This window comes from Erinaceus europaeus, chromosome 11 (genome assembly GCF_950295315.1).
Source record: "Erinaceus europaeus chromosome 11, mEriEur2.1, whole genome shotgun sequence".
NCBI classification, from domain to species: domain Eukaryota; kingdom Metazoa; phylum Chordata; class Mammalia; order Eulipotyphla; family Erinaceidae; genus Erinaceus; species Erinaceus europaeus.
The window spans coordinates 43,137,397-43,155,466 of record NC_080172.1 but is presented as its reverse complement, the minus strand read 5'-3'; the positions used below and the strand labels follow the sequence as shown (position 1 = coordinate 43,155,466).

The window sequence follows — 18,070 nt, the reverse complement described above, 5'->3', positions numbered from 1 at the left end:
TGCCTGCCCCTGTCTTGAAGGGGCAGCAGAGGCCAGAGAGCTGGCCCAGGAGTGGGCCAGGCTGGGCCACAGCAATAGAACTTCAGGGACCATGCTGGCCCCACTGATGATGCCGAATCTTTGAGGTAAGGGAAATTTTGCTTGGGTTTTCTCAGAGATCCTGCAGGGGGAGGAAGAATTCTCTAGAGCAGGGTCACATTGGAACATCTGGGTTGTTGAGGTGCAATAGAGGTATAAGGAGGGAGTGGAAGCTAGTCAAAGGAGAGAAGGTAAGGTCCTAGGGAAAGTGGAGGTGGGATGGCTCATAGAAAAGAAGGGTGTATGTGTATTGAAATGAGTTTGGAAAGGTACAGGGTAAAGGCCTCTGACTCTAATGGTTGTCTTCAAAAGTATCTTTTCCTGTGGAAATATCCCTTTGGCTAGTCTCTGGCTCTAGAGTCTTACTCCATGGAATGGAGAATGTGGGTGTGCAGGCACCAGGATCTGAGTGGGCCCTGCTGGACCAGTTGGCTTCTGTGAGACTTGGTGCAGACATTATTGGATTTTTTTTTTTTTTTACTCATGAAGACACTCAGGATACAGCAAGGGAGGTATGTGACTAGATGAGCTCACACAGTGAGGTGGCCACAGAATTAGGACATGTGGCCACCTTTTGATTTCCAGACCTGACTGTTGCCTTGCTCAGGAGACCTCAGTGTCGCTGTGCCAGAGCCAGCAGGCACCACTGCCCAGGATCTTCCTGGTCTCTTCCCTGGCTCTGGAGCAGTGATACTTAGTGCTCTGGCTCCCAGCACCTGGACTATAGGCTCAGGCCACTGTGTGTATGTGTGTGTGTGTGGGGGGGGGGGCTGTCTGTTTAATCATCCCCAAATATCTACAGAGCACCTTCAAGTGAGCTTGATGCTGTATTGGGTCCTGAGGAAGATGGGGAACAGAAAAGACTTAGGACTGGCTTCAAGGTACCCAGATTTTAGGAGGCTTTCATGGTCTTTCCCATTAAGTGGAAAAGGTTGATGTTAGCCTTATGTCTCCATGGGTTGTCAAGGAGCCAGGGTGCTGGGGGATGTGGAGCCCAGCTGGGAGTAGCAGGGTAGAGGCAGGAGTGTGCCAGGTAGAGGGAAGAGGTGGAAGCTGTGGTGGTGATGTCTCTGTGTGGGGAAGAGTTAACAGGCTAAAGCCAGAAGGCCAGGGCCCAGAAGGATGGGTCAGAAGGTGGGGGATCTAGGATTTCTCAGGAACTTCTGCTCAACTTTGGGTGTTGCACAACTTAGCAGGAGGTTATGTGGTTAGAATTATAGTTAGAAAGATCCCACTGGACACAGCTTGAGCTTTGAAGATTCCTGAGATACTGGTTCTAGGTCCCTGGAGAAGCAGTAGCAATGGCAAATCCAAAGCAGAGTCTCCCTGAGACTACAGGGGAGTAGACTCAATCCTGGCTCTGACTCTTGACTGGCTAGACTAGTGGCCTAGGGAGTTGTCTTCTTCCCATATGGGTTTCATTGTCCTTCCTGGCCCCCATGCTCAACTTAGAGGACCCCATTGAGCACTGATAGACTGTCAAGATTAATTGCTCACTGCAGGTGCCACCCAGTTTCAGTCTGACAATGCCTACAAACAGGAGGGTATCCACTACCCCCAGGAAAGAACATTTTAGCTGCTCCCTGACCCAGGTGTGTCCAACAGCTTCCTTTCTGTAGCTTGGCTTCTTCTTAAGTGGCGCAGTGTCCAAGTAACTCAGTGACCTGCTCTCTGAGGTACTTGTGTGAACACAACTCTTTGCCTGGAGCCTCAGAACTGAATGTTCTAGAACTCCTGGTCCCGTGTCCAGCACAGGCTGCCTCAGGCTTTTCTCGGGCCCAAAAGATATACATTCATTCTTCCCGTGCCCATCTGTCCAGGCAGTGGGGAAGGTCATGAAGGGTCCCCAGCATCTGCCAAGAGTTCCTGAAAACGAGGAACTGCCGAGCCTTGGCTTGCTAGATTCATTTGATGTTTTGCATTCAGTGATTTGCACCTGACAGATGCTGCCGAAAGCATCACTTTGCAGACAAAATGAAATCCAGCTCAATTACTAACATCCGTTTGCCACCTAGTCTGGGAGCTGAGGCCTGGCATCTAAGAGCAGATGGGCTGAGGGCAGGAGGGGGGCTGGTTCTGGCCACCCCTTTTCTGTCCCATTGGCTTCTCTGCCCCTGGACAGCACAGCTCTCCTGACTTTGACCTCCCTGAGCCAGCAGGCTGGGCTCTGCTCCCTGATTTCATGGCTTTGTGCTTCTGAGCCTCACTATTCTCACTCATAATCTGGGCTCAACTTCTGTATCTGGATACTCCATGGGAGGAATAGAGAGGATCAAGTGGTCTAGGGGTGTGAGTGAAATGTTAAAAAACACAGTTCATGGATCCATGTCCTCTGAGTAGGATTTGACTCCCTTGTCTGGGTCGCAGATGACCTCCTAATCCTGCCTGGGTAGTTGACACTGGCCGTGGCTCCAGCAGGGCTACTCACACATGGGTTTCAGCTGCCCAATGAGCTCCTCCTTTGTCCATTTTGCCCACTCCTTCTTGTCAGTGTTGATGGAGCAGAGGATGGGGCCGCATGGCTTGCCGCAGTCCTCAATGGCTGGGACATTCAGGTAGTGCACCAGGACGATGTCAGGATTCTGGGGGCGGGGAGGGGAGAGGAGAGCACAGACATGGATAGCATGAGTGTAGCATGGAGTCAGCACAAGCCTCTCACATCATTATTTCTTGTCCCTAGCATGGTGCCCTTCTCTTGAGCACTGTGGGTATCTAGCAGCATCCCCTGCCAGAAGTCATAGCTAGGCATGTCTCTGAATGTTATCCACTATTCCCTTGAGGACAAAAATCACACTTCTTGTTGAGAACTGCCAAGTTACAGTGGATCGATTAATATGTTACTAGACCACTACTGTCACATTAGGTCAAAAGCATGCTGGACCTCATGACAGCTGTGCCCAGGAGTGTGGACCTGCTCTGTGCTTAACATGAGATTTCTTGTCACAGTAACAGGATACCCCCAACACTTTCTCCAGGGACAACTGAGTCTCCAGAGTTTAAGGCACCCTGCTTCTACCAGTTGAAAGGCCCTCTACCCTTCAGCTTTGGGTCTTCTTCCCACACAAACAGCTCACCACCTGGGACAGCTGCCTCCCATCAGAACCTTCAGAAGCTCCTCCTTGGAAGCCTCCTGGTGGCCTAGAGATGGGAAGCTTTTGTTTTCCTCAGATGACTCTCCTGAAATGGCTCAGCCCTTTCCTATCAAATGCAGCTCAAAATGCTCTCAGTCCCTTTCTGTCACTACCAGCTCCACAGCAACACCAAAAGGATTTTGTGGGGACAGTTGCTTCCTCATAACAAGTACAGAAACTTGTGACTATCTGTGACCACCTGGAGACCATTTATTCCTATCAGGCCTGATACTCTGTTAGAAAGCAACCATGTCATTTTAGAATGTACCTGGATCAGCCCTGAAAAGGCTGGCTTCACCCTTCTTCCCCAATCAGAAGGTGTTTCTGGAATCTCTAGGAAACATGAAAGTGTATCTAGAATCAGCAGAAACTGTAGAAAAAGCCTCATTGGAAGTTCATAACCTGTGCTATTTCTCAGACCTCTCCTGGCTTGAGTCCTGGTCTAGGACCTTTCCTGAGTCCTTGGACTCCTACCATGAGCAATGGGGTCAGGGAGAGGAGGATTCTTCGTGAGGAGGAGGCTGGGTCAACAGTCATAGTTTTGGACATGGTCAGAGCAAAAGTAATCACTGAGTAGATGAACCAATCAATACACTCATAAATAAAGACGCAAGACCATGCCATGAAAGTAGAATGGCATAATTTAAAAAGATTTTCAATAAGGTTGAAGCAGAATTTTTTTTCCTCACCAATGCTCAGTTAACCAGGAAATTAAATCAACATGAACAGGAGCCTACTTGTTAATGGCAGCTTTTCTGGATTGCCGTAATTATGCTCCTTAATAACAATGATAATCCCTGACATCAGCACAGCACTTTCTTCTCTACAGAGCACTTTCAAGCCATTATCTTATTTGGTGCCTGTGCGAGTCTCATGGCAGGCAGGGCTGGATACAGAGCCTCCACCCATGATTGCTTCTCAGGCAGGAACCACTGAGTGGTGACTTGCCCAAAGCCGGTTGCCTGGCAAGGGCCAGTGCCTGGGCCTGAAGCCAGGATTTGATTCCAACTTCAGGTCTTGCCAAGACATCTGGTGGCCTCTTTCTGTTTGGCCTGACTACTCCCCACCTTGGGTTTCACTTTACCCTTGCAATGTGCCCACAGTGTAGGTCTGCTGTACTTATCACGGAGATAGGGGGTATTCTTCCTACAGATCAGAGCAGCACTTCATACCCCTCACCCCCCAACCACCACCACCTTCATCCTCTTGAGCTAAATAAATCCTTGCTCCCACCTGGCTTGAGCCTGTATTGTCAGCCACTGACCTGATCTGAGTAAGCATCAAAGGGCTGCAGAGGCCAGCAGGCCCCCTCAAGGGCTCCATCTAATCCCAGTGCCCTAAAGCAGGAGCATGGCCCAGTGGGAGGGGGCTGGGATATCAGCCTTCTGGGAGATGAAAGGACAAACCTGCTAAGTTCAGCCTGATGCCTGAGAAAGGCAGAGGGAGGCAAAGGCCAGGAGGACAAATAAGGACTTGAGGAGACAAGGGTCCTGTTAATTAAGCACTGACAACCACAGACTTGACAACCAGCACGATCAGCACACGCTGGATTCTCGAATTTCAGGAAGCCCCAATCTTTCCTTCAGGACTCTGTCTTCAGTTATGCATAATCAGCCTTTATCTGCTTTTTGATGGTAGGCATAAGGCTGGCTCCTCCAGGAAGCTTTCCTTGATGAGAATCTCTGGGTCTCTCCTACAGCAGGATGCTAACTGAGTTTGTGTTTTAATAGTTTGTATGTTTTCTTTATAGTCTCAGGACAGAACTCTGGAGAGATCACAGGTAATTTTGGGGAACTGTGCCATATTTGTAGAATTGCATTATGTGGATTTAAGGTTTCTCATCCTTACTATTTGCATATTTGAGATCAACTGACACCCACCTTTGGTGTTTGTATCTTCAAAGGGCAGGGAACTGCTTTTCTGAATATAGGGTGTACAAAGAGGCTGAGAGGCAAGGCTTGTACTCAAACTTTTCTGGGTCTAAGACCTCTGAGAAATTGATGAAAGGTGTGTGTACTCTGTTCCCAGTTCCTAATCCCCCCATATCCCCAAGTTCATCAACACTGCATTTCAGAAGTTCACATATTTAGGGATCCATGCACCTATGACTTAGGGATTCTAGATCCACTGACATTCTGTTCCAGTTAGGGAATGGTTAATTCATGTGTCTTTCCATGAAGCTCAGAGTGGACCCTGTTTTTCTAGTCCCCTTGAAACTATTAGGGAGGAGCTACCCCACCCTCTCTTCCTTCTTGGTTCAAGGGGATTTGCTTTGGGGTTAGGAAAATAAACCAGCAACATCAGGGTTTATATTTTTAGCACAGATTCCATTGCAGGGCACCCAGGCCCCAACCTCTAGAGTTAGATTTGAAGTCATGACTTACTGACTTGGGTTTGGCTTTAAAACATAGAAAATGATTGAAGTATTTTTTTAAAAAATTTTGGGCACACATTGTTTCTTGGCAGCGTCATGATTTTATTCATTAGTTGAACATTTTATTGGGTGTTTTTGGCAGAAAAATATATTAGCTGTGGAGTCCCCATGTATCAGTTTCATGGAGTGCTCATAACCATGTCAGGTCCTTGCCAAGTCCTGCTCTTCTGACCGGGCTGGGTGTGCTGAAGAAAGACTTGTGGTGGCTCCCAGTTCCAGGGACACTGGAAAGAATACTCAGACCTATCACCCCCACCCCTGAAGACTCTATAGTTTGGACAGTGGAGACCCAGTGGGGCTTTGTCTCCCCTGAGCTGCTGCTGGGTGTTTACCCAGGTCAGACCACGGTACTTGGGACTAGCATGAGATTTGCCCAGAGCTCCTCCTTGGTTGTATAATTTCCATAAAGATGCCAGAGGATAGATCCCCCCACCCCAAGAAATATTTGAAGATGAATCCTCATCTGGTGTTAAAGACCTAGGGGAAAGAGCTAAATGGGGATGGTCTATGGCCTGGGGGAGTTTTGGAGAGGGAATGAGCCTAAATAAAGGTCCTCACCTACCCAGAAGGAACCTGGGAGTCATCCTTTATTTTTGTCTCCTCTCGCTCCATGTGCAACTGGTCACCCAGCTCTGGACTCTCTCTCCTAAAGAAATATGATCAATAAGGCTCTCATCCTGACCCTTCCCCCCCCCCCCCCCAACATTTTCTTGTCTGTAATTCTGACACTGGCTCCTTACTCCACGAATAAGCCACACTCTTGATCTGGTCACATCTGGTCACATCACCATCTTTCCTGTTACTCACACTCTTTTGACACCATCCCCCAAACATGTCTTCCTTATGCCCACAAATTGGTCTTCTCTCTCCATTCTGTCCTCCTGGCTGTTGTTCTCCATAGCAGATGCTAGGGAGAACCCCAAGGACACCTCCTTGTGGGTACTGATTTAGGGACACCATCGAACACAGAGGCCCTTATTCCAACTTGCCTGTGGTGCCTTTATTTCCTTCACAGTATTCATCACTTTTTCTCATTTGTGATCCATCACTCCTAGGTCTGGACTGTCTTCTCCCAGAAGTGTGTGTTCTGATGGCAGCTTCAAACTTGTCTCTTGGGGGAGTACATATAGCGGAAGGGGGCTCTACCCCCACTTGTTAAATGGAGGGTGGGGTCATCATTGAGCTGCTTCTAGGGTGCTGGCTGATGGTTTTTCTGGGGAGGTGATAGGAGCAACTATATCCTCCTTTTCTGCCCTCGGAACCCTTAGGATATATTTTCTGAGTCTCACTAAAGGATAGACATCCTGGTCAGAAAGGAGGTATCTATATCCCTCCTACACCCAGGAAGAGTCAGCATCCCCTCAGGATGCCTTAGCTGGTTCCTTAACCTATGCTCACCCTCTTTTTAAATTTATTTTATTTAATTAATTTACTTTTTTTAAATAGCTACTAGAGTTATTGCTGGGGCTTGGTGCCTGCATGATGGATCCACTGTTATTAGTGGCCATTTTCCTTTTTTTATTATAACGATTTTTAGTATTTAAAAAATTTTAAATTTATTATCTTTATTTATTGGATAGACAAGCAGAAATTGAGAGGGAAGGGGGAGATAAAGAGGGAGAGAGACAGAGAGACACCTGCAGCCCTGCTTCAATACTTGTGAAGCTTTCCCCCTACAGGTGGGGACCAGGGGCTTGAACCTGGGCCCTTGCACACTGTAATGTGTACACTTAATCAGGTGTGCCAAAGCCTGACCCCCCCTTTTTATTAGATAAGACAGAAATGAATTGAGGGGGGAGGGAGAGACAGAGGGAGAAAGAAAGACACCTGCAGCACTTGCTTCATCCTTCCTGAGGCTTCTCTCTGTAGGTGGGGAGCAGGGACGTGGACCCAGATACTTGCACATGGTAATGTATGCACTCAGCCCCTGCACCCTAGTTTTTATCTGAAAATGATAAAATTGGGTTTGCCCTGCTCCAGGCCTCTGCTGCTCACTGAGCATGTGGGAGGATAATTCCTGGGTGTCCAGGTATGAGTTTTTCACCTGGAGACAGATGGGTCAGTGAGAATCAGCTGAGGACCTCTACATTCAAAGGTCTAGGAAGTACTCAGACTGTTTCACTGAGAGAATGCTTGACTGCGGTGAACCAGACTCCTTTGCTGAAGGCCTTGAAGCACATGAACTGGAGGCTCTTTGGGGCTGGGGTTGCAGCAGGCAGACATTTCAAGCTCAGTGACCATGAGCCACTGTGACTTGTGGCTAGCATTCCCCAGGACACAGGTTAGGAACTTCATGTAGTGTTCAAAATTGAAAGCAATTTGTGGTACTTATGTCCATCCCTCCTATTCCCTGGCATTTGTGGCAGCAGGGACTTCTGATGCCCCCAAGCTGATCTCCCCACACATGTGAGCTCATCTCTGGTCTAACCAGGAGTTTAACCAACATCAGAACTGTTTACAGGTGACCACTGAGCTTTTGAGGAAACCTCTGCCCCTGTTTGATGCACCATCCCCTTCCCAAAGCTTTCCTTCCCTACTAACTGTGCTTTCCCCATACCAGGGTGCAGTTTTTGTTTGGAAAGAGTGAAGAAGAGAGATAACATGTGAGAGTATGTCTCTGTTTCCAATGTGGGCTGGGTCCCATAGAACCCAGGTACCCCTGGCCAACCTAGTCCCTGTGAGGACATTTGGGGATAAAGGCTCTCTTGCCTGGTCTGGGGTTGAGCTGGTCCAGAATGTAGCAGGTGGGAATGAGTAACTGGAAGGGTATGTGTGTGAGGGGGAGTTTAAGCTCAATATCATCATTTTTTATAGTTACTGGGGCTTCACCACTCTAGGTCAACTTTCCCCCCTCAGATAATAGAGAAAACAACATAGCACTGAAGCTTCCCACAGTGCAGTGGGGCCCCTGCTTGAACTTGCATCATAACCACGACAAAACAAATGCACTATCCAAGTGAGCTATCTTGCTGGCCCTCAATTTCATCTTTTCAGTGACAGGCAGTGGGGACTGAGGAAGGCAGACTGCTTTGAATATGAAAGCATCACCTCCTTGAGGGACAGTGGCGGCTAATTGTCTGGAGGGTTCGATGAAGGGGTGAGGAGAAGAGTGAGCAGTGAGACATCAACAGTGGCATCTGCAATCTAATTTATTTCTAGCAGCTTCTGCTGTCTCAGGTGGCTCTGAAAGTCTGAGGGCCATAGGCTCCCCTAACAGAATACCCCCTGTCCCCCCAACAGGGAAATACAGACTTAACCTCAGCGCAGAACCCAGGTTTGGAGGGCTAGGACTCAGCCAAGAACTTGGGTGGAAGAGATTAAGGGGGAGGCAGAGGAAGGCAGAAGAGAGAAGTGGACCAAGAGGTGGTGGGGACAGAGGGGTGGGGTAGGAGAGATATTAGAGATGGCAGGACAAGCTGATAGCAACCATGGTTGGTAGAGGTGGTGCAGAAACTGGGTGTGTGGGTATTTCCAAGCTTTCCCCAGCCTCCTAAAAGCTGTTTTCCAAGGTGGAAAGATACCCACATTCCTGTGGCTTCTGGATGGGGACTGTGGTTCCACCTGGGAGCCCTGGACCTGCTTAAAAGAGGCGTGAGCATTTCTGAACCTTGTTGGGAGGAAAGGGAGGAAAGTCTGGGGCTCACCAGCATATAACTTACAGCTGGGATCCGTATGCAAGGTCACTTCACAGTCTTCACAGGATCCAGTGCTGTGTTAGTGGTAAGAGATGGAAGAGGGAGGTTTCAATTTGCATGTGAAGCAAACAAAGCCTTGTGACCTTCTGCAAACTGAGCCTACCCAGTGCAGGGACCCTGGAGTTTTCACGTCCTGCCACTGTCAGGTCATGTGCTGGGAGTCTGGATACTGGCCAAAGGTCACCTAGCACTGGCCTAGGTGGTGTCTCTACCTCAACCTCCCCCTTGAAAGAGGAGGTGTACACCCGCACTCCTTTCTGTGGTAGAGGAAGTGGGGCAGCAGTGCCAGAAGTGGTTAAAAAATGCAAAAGGCTGCTGGTTTTGATAAAGAAAAATGCAGCTGCAACATCTGTTTGACTCTTGTTTGCAGCTTCATCAGTGCTAAGTGGTCAATAAATCAGAGTGGCATGGTGTTCCGTTTCTTCCGTGGCTCTATCATTAATCTCATGCCAGTTCTCATGAAAAATGAAGGAGAGGGGTCGAGTGAGAGTGAAAATGTATACATTCACCAGAAAGTCATCATAGCATGTTATAGTGCCACACACCTCCACATTTGCTGCTGGGGGTGGGGTGGGGGGCTGGCCAGTGTACCCCTAGCTAGGTGTAGGGAGACAGAGTGAGTGCATCCCCAAAGTGCCAAGCCCAACCCATGCTTGCATTTGACATACTAGCAGCATTTATGCCAACTGCAAATACCCCAGAAGACAGATCTTTAGAGGCAGAAAGTGCCCATGCACCGGGGTGCTTAATAAACAACAAGGGTAGGTGCCCATAAAGCAGGAGTGCAAAGCCGGCAGAAAGAAGGGCAGGGTTTATTAGGGAATGAATAAATGATGATGCCTGACAGCTCAGGGCTGCTGTGTTACCAAGCTGTAAGGCAGGGAAAAATCCTCTTGCCTGTGTTTCAGGGGCCCTGGGTAGCTGGCACCTCTCCTCTCTGCTCTAGGGGAAGGGGTGAAGAGGTAAAGGGGCTGGGTGCCTCCATCAGAAGGCTGGGGTCAGTCATAGGTGCTTGTCAGCCTTAGGCTCTCTCCTTAGTCTGTTCTCCCCAAAGGGTAAAGTGCAGGCCAGGTAGATACCATGGACCTGGAGTGAAGCCTCCCAAATAGAAGAATATTTAAGAACTGTGCTCCCTGGAAAAGTCAGAAGGTGGGAGAACCCTATACCCACCCCCCTGGTTGTCAATGAGAAGGGAGACTCTTGTATTGGACTGCTACCTTTTATTGCCATCTCAGGGGCCCCAAAAAGCCCCTCCTAGAGCAGTGGTCTCAATCTGAGTGTGAGCTGTGCTGCCTTTAAGCTCTGCTTTATTTTCCTCATTCAGTTCCCTTAGAGCACACAAGTGCAGGTGCTGCTTACTACCTGCTTCCAGGATGTGGACTCAGGACATGAAAGTTCCACCCTTCAGCCAGCTTGAGGACACACCTCTCTATTGACTGGGGCTAGAGGGAGCTCAGGGGTGGGAGGCTAGAGAACAGCATAGCTACACCCCAGGCTGCAGCAGCACTGATTAGTATCTGCAGCAAAGATACTTACATCTGGCTTGGGATCTGGGGTGTGAAGTTGGCAGCAGTGAGGATGTGACTGGAAGTCCCCCCTTCATGCTGGTCTGTGAGCTTTGTGGGAGTGGACATACCTGTCTCCATGTCAAGCATCTGCAGTGGCTAGAATGCCCAGGTAGGGGTTAAGGGCAGGGCAGGAGACAGGAGGAGATGTGACCTGGAGCTGAGCAATTGGTGACTTGGGAGCAATCCCAGGTAGTCCCCAAGGTAGCAGGGGAGCTAAAGAGGCAAAAGGAGGAAGAAGGAAGAGAAAAGCAGTTTTGGCAGGAAGTCACATAATAGGCTAACTGTGGATCCTGGGGTACCTCTGTAGTCTAGGGTGTGTGTGTGTGGGGGAGACACAGACTACCTTCTACTCCCTTGGCAGGATGATGCCCAGCAAAAGACATGGAGGGCGGGGAAGGGGGCTGAGCCTCTGCCCTGAGGGAGCATTGAGGCCCCTCCAGTCACTGCTCTCATTAAGCCTTGTGCACCAGGGGGAGTCTGGGGCTGGCATCCTGGCCCTGTCTGGGAGGGAGGATGCGAGACTTAATTAGTTAATGTGGGTAAAGTGGTCTGAAGATGAAAAACCCTGGATAATTGCTGAGCGCTGCTGCTGCCACTGCTGTTGTTATTACACAATTACCAGAATTTTTCAGTCATGGGAATATAGTTAAGCAATTTCCACCTGGTGTGGGGTTCTGAGAGCCATGGTCTGCTCTGTCCTCTCTAGCCCACAAGTGACATAGGTGAACACACAGATTGCAGAGAATCATGGCTGGCATTGTCGTGGCAACATCCTGTACACACAGGGAATGAAGCTCAGGGTGATGTGCTGCTTTCTGTGAACAGATATGGATTCTTGTGCTTGCAGAGGAGCCAAGGAGGCCACCCAGCCAGGTGTTCTGGAAACTTCTGAGAAAGTTCTACCCAAAGGCTCCTGGAAAATCCACCTGTCCTGGATGGAAATTATCTTGAAGGATGTGTTAGTCATTCAGTTCAAGACCCACTGCCCATCTGCATATACCTGGGGCACATCCACATCTGTGAGTGGGGGCATCCACATCTGGATGAACACATGGAAATAAATAATGGGATTTGTGTTGTATTGGGGCTGGAGCTCACTTTTAAAAAAAATCACTAGAAGTGAGCCTAATGGGAGGTTGGGTAGTGGTGCATTTGATTAAGTGTACAAATTACCATGCTCAAGAACTGGGTTCAAGCTCCCCACTCCTAACCTGTAGGGGGGCACTTTATAAGTGATGAAGTAGCTCTGCAAGTGTCTCCCTTTCTCTCTTTCTCTCTGTCTCCCTTCTCAATTTCTTTCTGTCATATCAAATAAAGGGAAAAAAGTTAGCCAAGGGAAGGAATACCTAATAAAATACTGATTTTTGCAAATGACCCCAACTTCTTATAGGCAATGAAAGGCTAAGTCATTTGTGATGGACCATGAGTGGATCTGGTGAAGTCATGGTGGTGAAAGCAGAGGTGATCCTAGCAGGTCAAGTATAATGCAAGAGACTCAGTAAGAGTAAGACACATCACCCATGGAAGTTGATGGGCCTAGGGTGCTATCCATTGACTCCAAGAAGTCCTCTGCAGTTCAGTGACTCAATCCAAAGACAGGACTGAGTTTGAAGACATAGGAACAAGCTGGGCACTGAAAACAGCAAGTTTTCAACTTTTTGTTACAAACTTGATGTGTAATAGTGGGTGCAAAGGTGAGGGCATGCTGATTGGGGAAGGTAGCTGGCCACTGGGGAGCTAAGGAGAGGATTCTTCTGGCCTTCAAGACGGAAAGCTCAGAGTAAATGTGATTCAAATCCTTTAGGTCAAAATGAGGTAGAAATTGTGATTGTATACTCGACCCCCTCCCCCGCTATCCTCAAATGTTAACAATAAGGATCCCCCTGGAGTTCAGGGAGGTAATTTTAGCACAAACAAACTCTGCACAGCAGGCAGTTAACACATGAGACACATTATCCCGAGGGAGATACATACTGAAAAGTAGAAATAGATTGCTTTAAATGGGTGGCATTAGTTCCTGGATGGCTGAGCTATAAGGAGTTCTGGGGGGAGATCAGGATATTGGGTGTGTGTGTGTGTGTGTGTGGGAGGGCATCTCTCCCTGGGACTCAGATCTAGGAGACACCATGGCACTTGGCTGGAAGTGTCACTTACCCACCATTTCTCACTTGCCAGGAGTGCAGGCAGCTGTCACTCTGCTACTGGGGAACCTGTGCATGGATAAGACTATTGGTTTGTTTCTTGTCTGCTTCCTGCTTTCACTTTGAACTCTTCTCTTTTTGGATTTATTAGATGTCACAGTGAGAGTGCCACCAGACAGACCTTAGATAAGAAGCTTTGGGCCTTTTGCTAGGACACAGAACCTGGGAAAGGGTCCTGCTCAGAGCCATCGGCTCTGGCACTGCAGACACCCAGAGGACGGCAGTCAGGGGAGGTGGTCAGAACTGGCTCTCCAGACCTTCACTTCTTCCCCAGGAGCCAGATCCAAGGTCCACTTGGCCTCCATGCTCACTCCCACAGCACACAGCTCCCTTGTTGCCAGCCTCAGAAAGACCCTGTCTGTGGCTTAGATATAGCTAGTCCCCCTGAAACATTGAATATACAGATCACTGCCCTCCCTTCTCTGCCCCTTTCTCCAAGAACACATGCTCCTGGGAGCTTGTGTGCCCACTCAGAACTGTGCCCCATTAGGCAGTGAGTCAACCTGATCAGATGACAGTGGCATCAAACAGTCATCCAGGCACCCCAGAGAGACTAGTGTGCTCTAGAGCCCTTCCTGTTCATCTGCTCCTCACAGTAATGCAGGTGGAAGATTCTCATGTGCCCCTGTATCCACTGGCCATATAAGCACCAGACTGAGAGGGGCCAATGGGAGGCAGAAGTGGATAACAGTCCCATGCATTTAGAGTTCTTGGAATAAGAGTATCCAAACACTGCATTGGAAAGATGGTTCATCAGTAAAATGCTTGTTTACATGGGTTTGATCCCAGTCATAAAGTAGATCAGTCTCTCTCTCTCTCTGTCTCTCTCTGTCTCTCTCTGTCTCTCTCTGTCTCTGTCTCTCTCTCTCTCTCTCTCTCTCTCTCACACACACACACACACACACACACACACACACACACACACACACACACACACACACGAAGAGTATTCATTTATTCTTAACCTCCTTTCCACCATTGAATCCTGCTGTGGAGCATTAGACTCAGGCTGGCCAATCAGGGTCCTGCATTTTCTGGGCCATGACAAGTGGCTATGGGTTACAACCAGAGGCCATCAGAGCTACTTGTACTTGACTAGAGTCCCTGGGGGCAGGGATTTCTCTCTTTCTGGACTTTAACCCACATGATGAGGTCTAGTGACTCTGGAAGACATCTCCTACCATTGGGAGGGAGACACTAAGCTTCTGTGCCATTGACAGAGCACCTGGATCCAGTCCTTCCTTGAAGCACCTCAAGACTTTCCATTAACTTGAACAATATCCTCTTATTTTGAAGTAAGTTCAGGATGAATTTTCTATTGCTACTAAGCAGATTATATATCCTCCTTTAAAAATACATATTTTATTTACTTCATGAGGTAGATAGAGGGGGGATCAGAACAGCCTGGTATATGTGTTCACATATATATGTTTAGGGCTCAAACTCAAGACTTCATGCTTATGCTTGTCTCTACCATTGTGCTACCTCCTAGGAAGCTTGGGCATCCTCCTGTAGCTCAGTCCCTTCTTTCTCCCCACTATGCAACCTGGTCTGGCCTCCAGTCACAACATCAGTAACTGTGATAACTGAGATATACTGCTGTTCAGCACCTGCATATCCCAATGCTCTGTTCTAGCTGCTTCTCAGGATTTTGCACAACTGATCCTTACAACAGCCCCATGAGGTTGTCTATCACTATCTTTACACATAAAGAACATGAAAGCTGGGGTCAGGTGATGGTGCATCAGGTTGGGCACATATGTTACAATGTCTCCCAGGTTCAAGCCCCCAGTACTCACCTGCAAGGGGAAAGCTTTGCAAGTGTTGAAGCAGGGCTGCCAGTGCCTCTGTTTTTCTTCTTCTATCTTTTCTTTTAAAAGTTTATTCTTTTACACACTATTTTTTTTATACACGGTACAACTCTGGGTTATTTTCTAAGTGTTAGAAGAACACAACATTGTAGTTCTTGAAAAAATGTCCTATAATTTAAATGTTCATAAATGCAAAGAGTATCTAACCCCATTTTTACCCAGAAATATAGTCTGAATACATGGGATTCTCCTTGGCCACTGTGACCAATTTTAGTTCTTAGAAAAAGAAACAGATGACTTACAGGTCCCTGAAGAGGCCAGGTTTTCCAAACCCCTTTGGAACAATGATTGCTCATCTCTTGATTTGGATACTTTATACATTTTAGTTTGTGTAGTAATGATCCTCAAGGATCTGCAAACCCTGGGCCTGATGAAATCTTCTGGATTCTATTCTTAAAAAATACTATTTTTTAATTTGATAAGACAGAGGCAAATTGAGAGGGAATGAGGAGATCAGAGGGAGAAAGAATACTGCTTCATTGCTGATGGAGTTTCTTCCTTGAAGATGGAGATTGGGGGCTAGAACATGGGTCTTTGTGCATGTTAATGTGTGTGCTCAACCAGATGTACCATTGCCCAGCCCCTGTATTCTATTCTTAGAACAGAAGACAAGAGAGTTGGACTGAGACTTGGGGCTTATCAGAGTGATCTTATCCACCTCTTAATCATTTCCAGGCCAAGCAGGGCCATGACTGTGGTCTCACATCCTTTGGTAGGCAGGGAGAGAGACAGGGAACCCTGTGCTGGCTTCCTGGTTTTGCTCCATTTCTGGTCTCAGAACCAAATTTCAATGATTAGATGTGGGCAGAGCTTTCTGTTGTTCACCTAATGTGGCATTCATGACAAGGACAGCTTCTGGTCAGTGCCCTCCTCAGCAACCTGATAGAGAAGAGCCTCAGTAAGCTGGAAAGAGGTCCTATGAGTACACTCTCTCCATGAGCATTTTACTGGTGCTGTGACGGGATGGTGACAAGTTCTTTATGGCTGGGGGACTGTGACCAGGGCTGTCTGCCCCCTGCTTGGCAGAGCATCTGGTGAGCCCCTCCACTAAATACCTTTAAGGATATAAACTCCAAAGCTCCCCTGACTGACAAATGGGCTGACTTTGTAGGCAGCTGAGGATGAATTGTGCCCAGTCTGTCGAGCATGACGATGATTTTTATGCTCTGGCAACTTTAACAGTGAAATTCCTAAAATTGTTTTAGAAGGAATCATGACTAAATTGGGCTATATGTTTTTTTTAATGTGCTCCCCAGTTCCTCTTTAATACCTTGGTAGGGCAAGATAAAGTGTAATCACTGAAGTAATTGTGGCACTCAACAGTTTATATCTTGTAAAAATGACTTGGGGGGGGGGAGAGGTTCACAGAGAGACTGCAGGATGAGGTTTGGATCTGAAATTACAGTTTTTCTTTTTGCTGTTTTCCTTTTACATCCCTCTTTATCTTCCCATCTTCCCATCCCTCTTTTCTCCAGTGGCTCCTGGAGCTGGCTGATAATCTGTAAGCCTCCTCAGGTAATTGGGGAACCCTTGGTGGTTTTAAGGACACAAGCAGATCTAGGCTGCCTCCTACAGGGAGCTTCTGTCTGCCATTGCAGACAAAACTGATTTGTCCTCTAACCAGTAGCATCAGCCATCCTGAATTCCAATACTCATTAAGCCCAGACCAGGCAACAGAGTCCTGAAGTCATTGGCTGGAGCCAGGCAGCAGGGCTGCCCCATCACCAGCCCCTTGTCACTGATAGAGGAAAGCAGTTCGCTAATCTGTACACCCCTTTGAAATATCCTCTTCTCCAGGGAGATGCCTCAACCACCACTGTGCTGGGCATCTGTGGTCCCTAGGGATTCAGCGGTCCCACCCTTCTTGATGTGACAAAGAGAACTGGGCCTCCAATGATGTCCCCTGAGGTCATCTAAGCATCCTGTTCATAGATCAGTGCCACACCTGCCATAGGGTCAGAGCTGAGTGTATAACTGGGGATAGTGAGAGTATATTTGGAGTTCAAGTCTAAGGCATCACAGAGCAGAAGCAGGGCAGACACATTAGAAGAATAAGACTTTTCTTTGTCCTCAAAGTCACTGCTCCAGCTTGGCTCTGTCACCTTACTTGTATAGTCTGACATGTGTCCCTACCTGGAGGCCAGCCCCTTAAGTTCCACTTCTGAAGGCAATCCTCATTCTGATGAATCCACTCTGGCATTACAGGCCTCCACCATCAGACCATGTTCTGTTTGCATCTCCCATGTGCCCTTCTCCTCGTTACACTCAGCTTTCCCTTTCTGCCCACTCTATTCCCAAGGTCTGGGATTTTTCTATGCCCCCCCCCCATCTATTTATGTGTCATGACCCAGCTCCAAGGCCACATGGTCCTTGAAACTTCCCCTATTCTTTCCAAGTAAGAATGATTCCATTCTCTTTGGGATTACTAAAGCAGTAATCCCAGTACCTATACCACTTCCTCATGCACTATTGCCTTCCTATCTCTTCTATTGATCTTTGGGACCTGGTCTGCCTTTTTCCTCTGGCCCTCAGTCTTCCTGACAGCAGAGCTTGTGACAGTAGGACATCACTCCCTGGTAGGTAGTAGTACTATTGAACTATTAGCTGCCTACATCTATCCTTGGGCAGTGTATATTGGAGTGTATAAATTGGATTGACCATAGGCAAAGTCTCACATGCTGGGGGGTGTTATGTGCTTTTAAAGAGGACACAGATCATCTGCCATCTCTCTGCCATAGCCATGGCAGAATAGATGAAACAGTGGGACCTACCTGGATGAAGTGCTTTGTTATCTGAGCTGGTTTGATTTTTTGTCTTAACCTGCTTTTTATGTTAATCTCTTGTGTTAACCTCTATTTTCATGTATGGGAGGAGAGGCACACCAGGGTGAACTATTTCAACCTATCAAATCTTCACTTCCATCCAGTTTCTTGGAATCTGACTCTAAACCACAGTGAAAGATTTCCTTCTAGGTTCAGATGGTGCTTACCATCAGTAGTCAGTCTAATATTGCTAATGGATAAAAGATGGTGGGCACACTTCCTCCACCCACCCCTTAGTTGGGAGACCCATAGCTCCTGCTTTCTGTTTTT

General features: G+C 47.9%; 1 protein-coding gene across 16 annotated transcripts in view; it reads right to left on the bottom strand.

Annotated features, from left to right (window-relative positions):
* CAMTA1 (calmodulin binding transcription activator 1) overlaps nt 1–18,070 on the bottom strand; it is a 1,087,698-nt gene that overhangs the window by 138,469 nt on the left and 931,159 nt on the right. For 13 of the 16 annotated variants that reach the window (XM_060201382.1, XM_060201376.1, XM_060201377.1 and 10 more), the window contains one exon: nt 2,507–2,660. The exons of 1 other annotated variant lie outside the window; for it this stretch is intronic. In XM_060201382.1, the coding sequence (XP_060057365.1) occupies nt 2,507–2,660 (154 nt within the window). Of the gene's footprint in view, nt 1–2,506; nt 2,661–13,089; nt 13,117–18,070 lie in introns of those variants that run through there. 2 more of the 16 variants (XM_060201393.1, XM_060201394.1) reach the window with 1 other exon arrangement.